The 6,784-nt window shown below is 40.2% G+C and overlaps 1 protein-coding gene across 1 annotated transcript; it reads left to right on the forward strand.

Annotated features, from left to right (window-relative positions):
* Window positions 1-1,986: 1,986 nt before the first annotated feature.
* On the forward strand, window positions 1,987-4,775 carry klf2a (Kruppel like factor 2a). The gene is made up of 3 exons (XM_082138245.1): window positions 1,987-2,360; window positions 2,815-3,712; window positions 3,828-4,775. The coding sequence occupies exons 1-3, from the start codon at window positions 2,289-2,291 to the stop codon at window positions 4,001-4,003; spliced, it is 1,146 nt and encodes a 381-aa protein (XP_081994371.1). The 5' UTR covers window positions 1,987-2,288; the 3' UTR covers window positions 4,004-4,775.
* The last annotated feature ends 2,009 nt before the right edge of the window (window positions 4,776-6,784 follow it).

Below are 6,784 nucleotides of genomic sequence, written 5' to 3' on the forward strand. Positions count from 1 at the left end.
TAATCCAAAGAGCCTTGTTCCAGAACCTTTTGTGCAATGTAAAGGTTCCACACTCTTTTTTTTAGCATCATCAATGTTTCCATGAAGAACTTTTAACATGCAAAGAACCTTTCCATTGGGCAAAAGGTTCATAGTGGAAAAAGGTTCTTCAGATTAACATTTTCTCTTCACACTTCTTTTAAAGAACTGTTGACTGAAAGGTTCTTTGGGGAGCCAAAAATGGTTCTTTACTGCGAAACCCCACTTTTGGAACCTTTGTGTATGGATGTTAAAGGTTCTGCGTGGAACCACCAAAGAATTTTTTTTTAGAGTGTATGTAAAAGGTTCTTCATTGAACCATAGATGACAATAAAAAGTCTACCTGTACAGGTGGAGTGTGTGAGGGTGTGTCGGAAACTTCCTACATGCACGATCAGAGCACAGAAACCAACATTAATGTGTGACCCATGCTGCCTTGAGGGGAGAACTAGCTGTACTGTATAATAAAACTACACCCTTTTTTGACATTCTTAGGCCTCAATATTCTCCGTGCCCAAATAACATACTGTACTCCTAAATTGGGCTATTGAATCATATCAGTTGATTCCTGGAATAATAAAACGGTAAACGCAGTGAAAACACGTGTAGGTAATGGTATGTTTAAGGGAATGGCATTCGTTTCTACTTTGAACGGATCACGTCGCACCCGGCTTGCACCTCATTTGGACTCTCATGCAGAACGTTCTCACCATTTGCGTGTTATTTTTGACGCACAAAAATAGAGAAGTGATGTAATTTCACACAAACCACTATTTAATGTTTTCTTTTGCACTGGATTGTGGGTGACTGGACCTTGCAATTTGCTGGAAGCTAAAAATATCTATTCGTAGACTAGCACAAGTAATTTGCCCGATACCTGCTATTTGGGGGGGGGGGGGTTCCCGATTCCCGATTCCCGATTCCCGATTCCCAGCCTCCTCAGCTCTATTTGCAAATGAAAGGGGTTTTAAGAGCTTAATGGCAAGTGTTTTGTTTAGAGCTTGATACTACAGATACATTTGGAGCCAGAGAGTCGTGTTATTGTTAATATTTCGGTCCAATGATATGCAAATCCGATAAAGTTGTGGCTTCGGCTGCAGGTGCAAGGAGTAACATCACACACGCTTACATCATTATACAGCATGATATACAGTGCATAAACAGTCTCACTTTAACATTGTCTTTTTATAAGCAGTACAACTAATTTGTGCATAAGATGGGGTTTAAGTGTCTAAAAAATATAGAAAATATATAAAAGCTTCTTTTTATATAGCATATGTACACACTCACAGGTAAATCATTATCACAATACTTGTTGTAAATATATCAGTGGTTACATTTGTTTGCAGTAGGAAAATAAAGAGCCCCATTTTGAATAAGTAACTGATTGGTTTACATCATCAAACTGCAGATTTCATAGTTAGATTAAAGTAAAATAGAAATGCCTTTATTATTTATGATGTCATAAAACATACAAAATTAACCCAACAATTGCTTGTTAAAATGATAATGTTATTTCGCAAACCTGAGCAAAGTCTAACGTAAAACACATACTTTTACTAACTTCTTTAAAACTTAGTGTTTTATTTAGGAAATGCATGGATTAAAATACATGTGTGTTCACTTATCTGAAGAAGAAAAACAATAGGATTAAATGGATTCATTTTATTAGCTCTTGAGCCAGCAAATTTTTACATTATTAAAATGCATTAATGCCCGAGGTCATAATCCCCTTTGTAATAGCTCTACGTGTCTCGAGGGCTCACAGTGGCGCGCGCAATTGGTATCGACACTTTTCGTCTTTAAACAACGTGTTAATGATGTGTATTTTTCTCCCATTCTGATTTCTCCCCAAAGGCAAAGAGAGAGGGAGAGAAGAGGAGGGATCTCTCGCATCATGTTGTACTCGTTTAACTCGTTTTACCGAGGGGGCGTGGAGTGACTCCGGTGATTTAAAGAAGGAGCCCGTGCACTCTCACCATCCAAGACGAAAGGCGCACGAGCCGGAGAGCAGCAGCTATATAGCGCGGCTAAAATTAGGGACGGATAGTGCGTATTTCCTTCGCTTCGTACAATTGGTCCAGCTTCTACTGCCGTAATATTTATAAGATAAGGTCTTCCACCACTCATACTTGCTGCATGAGTGTGAAACAGAGAGTGTAAGAGCAGAAACCGAGTTGTAGTGCACTACAACCAAAGTTTCTTGGAGGGATTGCAACTGGTCCCCGATCACTTTTTACGTTTTTTTAATTTTACTGGGACGACTGGAAATGGCTTTGACTGGAACAATTTTACCGTCTATTTCCACATTTTCAGCACAGAAGGAAAAATGCTGGGAAAACGTGAGTAGCCTATTTCATTTTATTTCACATCATTATTATGATTATGTAGTTCTTTATTCGTATATGTAGTTATTTTTACATACACGTGTGTATATATATATATATATATATATATATATATATATATATATATATATATACACATTTTAAAAGCATTTTCAAACAATTTCACGAACTACAAAAGTTATATTGCAAGTTAGTCAGTGCGCTAAACTTACAGTATATCATCGCGAAAATAAATCGTAACCATAGCAACAGCTGCTCGATTTTACATCGACTAAATATTTTATTATATACAATTTTTGTCATTGCGAGATGAACTTCAAAACGCATTGAAAATTATTGACAGAAATTCTTGACCCCTTGCTATATTCTTGACTTAAATACTATAAATGTTTGTGCATTCTTGCTTTTAAAATCTCAAAGTAAGTTTAATCTATCTGTTCCATTGCAGAGGTGGAAGGATGAACTGGACAGGTCCATGCATCTCAGCTGCATAGCTGACATAACAAACATGGACAACCTCAGCAGAACAATAGACGACGAAGATCTTGATAAATATCTGGATCTGGAGTTTATTCTGGCCAACACTGCGGGTTCTGATAATCTCGGACTCGGTATGGGAAGCGATTACAGAATGCAAGAATCCAGAAACATGTACAACCCCACCGCATACTCTGTGCCCGAGATCAACCCGTCACCTCCGCCGTATACTACCAGCCTCATGGCAGAGCTTCTGCAGTCCGATGTAGACACCTACTGCCAGCCATCTCTGCCCAACAACACCCAGGGAAGATTCCTGGTCAGGTCTATCTTCCCCAATCAGGACATTTCGGAGTGTATCAAAGTGGAGCCCTGCATGGACAGTTATGGACCTGCAAGAGGAATGGTTCCTAAAGTCAAACAGGAGGGCAACGGTGCATGCATGAGGTCATATGAGCAGCCAAGACTGGCCAACTCACCCCAGGGGGCAGGCAGCATGACTCCACCGCAGAGCCCCGCGGAGCTCATCAACACAGACTGTCAGTCACAGATGTGCCACGCGATGACGTTCAAGCAGGCTTACCAAGGCAACACAGGGTTTCCCCATGCCGCACCTCCACAGATGCACCTGTCTTACCCAAATGCGCATCACTTCAGCATGTGCGACGACGGGCTTGGAATGCCCAACGCCAACCAAAGAGTACTTCTGACACCACCCTCATCTCCTCTGGAGATGGACGCCAAACCAAAAAGGGGACGTCGCACCTGGCCGAGGAAACGGACAGCGTCTCACACTTGCACTTTTTCTGGATGTGGCAAAACCTACACAAAAAGTTCCCACTTGAAGGCGCATCACAGAACGCATACAGGTAATTAAACATCTATGCCAATGCGATCACATCACACTCGACTGCTCTTTTTGAAATTGAAATGTCATAAATATATAAATATTAACGTGCCTTGTTTTTTCTTCTCTTTCGCTAGGTGAGAAGCCCTACCACTGCAGCTGGGAAGGTTGTGGCTGGAAGTTTGCCCGTTCTGATGAACTGACCCGTCACTTCCGCAAGCACACCGGACACCGACCCTTCCAGTGCCATCTGTGCGAGCGCGCCTTCTCCCGGTCCGACCATCTCGCCCTCCATATGAAACGCCATATGTAGGAACTGACTCTGAATATTTGGACTAAACGCACTGAACAGTGAACATCATGGATGTTCAAAGCAAGCATTTTGTCTGTACTCTTTATTTAAAGTATGACAAAAGAGGAAACATGAACTGACTTGACCTATTGCTGAATCCTACACAGTCTTTTGCATTGTAGCTGGTTCTACACTTCATTTCTTTACAGATTTTTTTTTTTTTAAAGAAACAAAATATATTTTTCTTTTCCAAAGAGCTTGACAAATGCCAAACAAGTTCAACTCATGTTAGGCTGGACCTAAACCTCAAGACGGAACTGGAATCAGACAGTTAAATGTGTTTAAGTTAACATGATGTACTATGGACATGAAAACAGTGCCTTTTAATTCATGTATACATCTCACAAGTGCCATAAATACTCTTGGCATTTAAAAAAAAAAAAATTGTATGCTATTGTTTCAAGAAACTAAATAAGCTTTGTAAGACAATGTTTTCTTCTTTCAAAACTGCCTTAAAAGTTAACAAAAGGGCGTTAACTGAATGTTTGAAGTAATTTGTGCATTTATCGACATAAACATTTAAAAATCAGGGTCTTATGGTTTTTTCCTTTTCTTTTTTTCTAACGTATTCTTACAAATTTGTATGTTGTTAACGTGAATTGCAGACTGTCCCATGTTCGGATGACATGATAAGGGCTATGTGAGTTGTTCTGGACCAAACATTTTATGTACATAATTTATACACTGTAAATATTGTACTTAATGTACATATTAAACTTAATTGAGATATAAACGTGTGTGTCTGTCGATATGTCCAATATGTTAGCGCATCAGTCAATCTTTTCGAATCCTTCAGACAAGATCTCGGTGGTATCGCCCAAGGGTAGATGTTAAAAGCCTTGAGGGAGATTGCAATCTTTCCCAGCTGCAACTTCGCCATGCCAGAGAGCTGCGGCTAGACCTATAAATACAAACATTACATTTACATAATTGTTGAGACTGAATATAGCCCTGTCTGGGCAGAGGGCTACACCACAGATGAGGAGAGAGATGCTTTGGAAAAACAACGGAAGAAGTGGGTGAACTTTCTGCTTCAAATTACTTTTTTACGGTTGGGTTGAGAATTCAAACTTTACAGGCGCTGTAAAGTCAATCAGATTAAAATACATATCAAGAGCCTGAGGGTATCTGGCACCAAAGTCTTAATGCAAATAGAATACTAAATGTTCTTTATTAAACAAAAGACTGTCCCCTGGGTGCTTAATACCAGTTGGGACAGTATATTCAGGTCACACAGCAGAAATCACATCCAATAATGCATCTTATGGTGCCACTAGTCCAAAAAAACAAAGCACATCTCCGTATTGTATGATAATACTATTAGCCCCCTCTCTTGTGTTTTTATGGGCCCTGTGCAGTGGTATGGAAATATTATACCGTTCACTTGTTTGAGAGGTATTCACTGCATGGTTATTTTGAGGAAATGAGGAACTAAAACTGTGTCAATGGATGGCTAACTTTGTGAAGTAAGAAAAACATTTTCATATCACTTTCAGGTTGGTCTCAGATCACTTTTCGGAGTTGCTGTATAGTTGATAAATCAGCCAGGTCAATGTGTGCCGTTTCAGCTTACAACGATTCCCTAATCCTCAAATGAACTTCAAGGGTCTGCTACAAAGGTCACATCCCTTGAGATAGCAGAGACTTGACACTATTCACCTAGGAAATGGTTTTTAACCTACATAAGAAACTGATAAAGACACCAATGATGCATTTAAGATTATGTTAATTGCCTGGCTTCAAGCCAGAATGCTCCTCGGGTTTCATGCAAAAAAGATAAAAACAAAACTCTTTTACATTTTTGTAAGAGTGAGTGATGGTATTATTAAAGCCTTGAGGGTATTCCTAATGCCGGCAGCAAAACGTTTTAAAATACAAACTATAAATGACCTTAGATGGAAAAAACCCTGAATTCTCTTCTAAAATTTACCCACCAACCAGGGATACTAATTTAACTCCACTTCCTCTCCTGGGATCAATCATTATACCCACACCTGGAAAGATACATTTGTTTTTAAAAACATGCTTTATTCAAACTTAATGAACTAAATACACAAAAAATAATGAGGTTGCAATGGAAAAATGTATTGGAAGTTTGTTCAGTATCGTTTTGTCCATGTTGCTGCTTTGTTTTCACGTGTGCTTTTGGTGCAGACTCCTTTGGAAAGCTTGGGAATGTCATGGGAAGAGTTTGCCACCTGCTGGACTTCCACGGGAATCATCTTAGCGGAAGACACTGCGAGCCATTGTACAACTTGTCAAAACCTTTTTGTAGTGATACTTCCCATGGAGCACAACGTCAGGGCATGATGTTTCGTACGTCATTTGGGCCAACTTGGGACAAACCATCAAAATCCAGGCGAATAGCTGCATCGGGAGGCAATAACATTATGTGTCAGTTCCTCAAAATCACCTCAGCACCAACAAAACAAAGACAGAAAAATGATAATCCCCATGGTTGAAGAAAAACCACATTTGTGTGACAACATAATGGAAAGTGGCCATCTGGCTTACATTTCCCAGCATACCTCTGCTGACGGTCCTGGTGGAGCGCAGAAGAGTGTCCGTCAGTGCACCGCAACATCCCCAGGGCAGCATTACTCGGTGGAGAGCCCTTGCTTCCTGGCCCAGGCCCAGCTGATTAAATACACAAAATCCAGCCTGGGTCTGGAGCTCTTCACGAGCAGATCGAGGTCCGATTAGTCAACGCGCTGATTTAAATCAATACCCGTTCCGAGCAAT

Source organism: Leuciscus leuciscus (assembly GCF_965113295.1).
Source record: "Leuciscus leuciscus genome assembly, chromosome: 15".
In the NCBI taxonomy this organism is placed as follows: domain Eukaryota; kingdom Metazoa; phylum Chordata; class Actinopteri; order Cypriniformes; family Leuciscidae; genus Leuciscus; species Leuciscus leuciscus.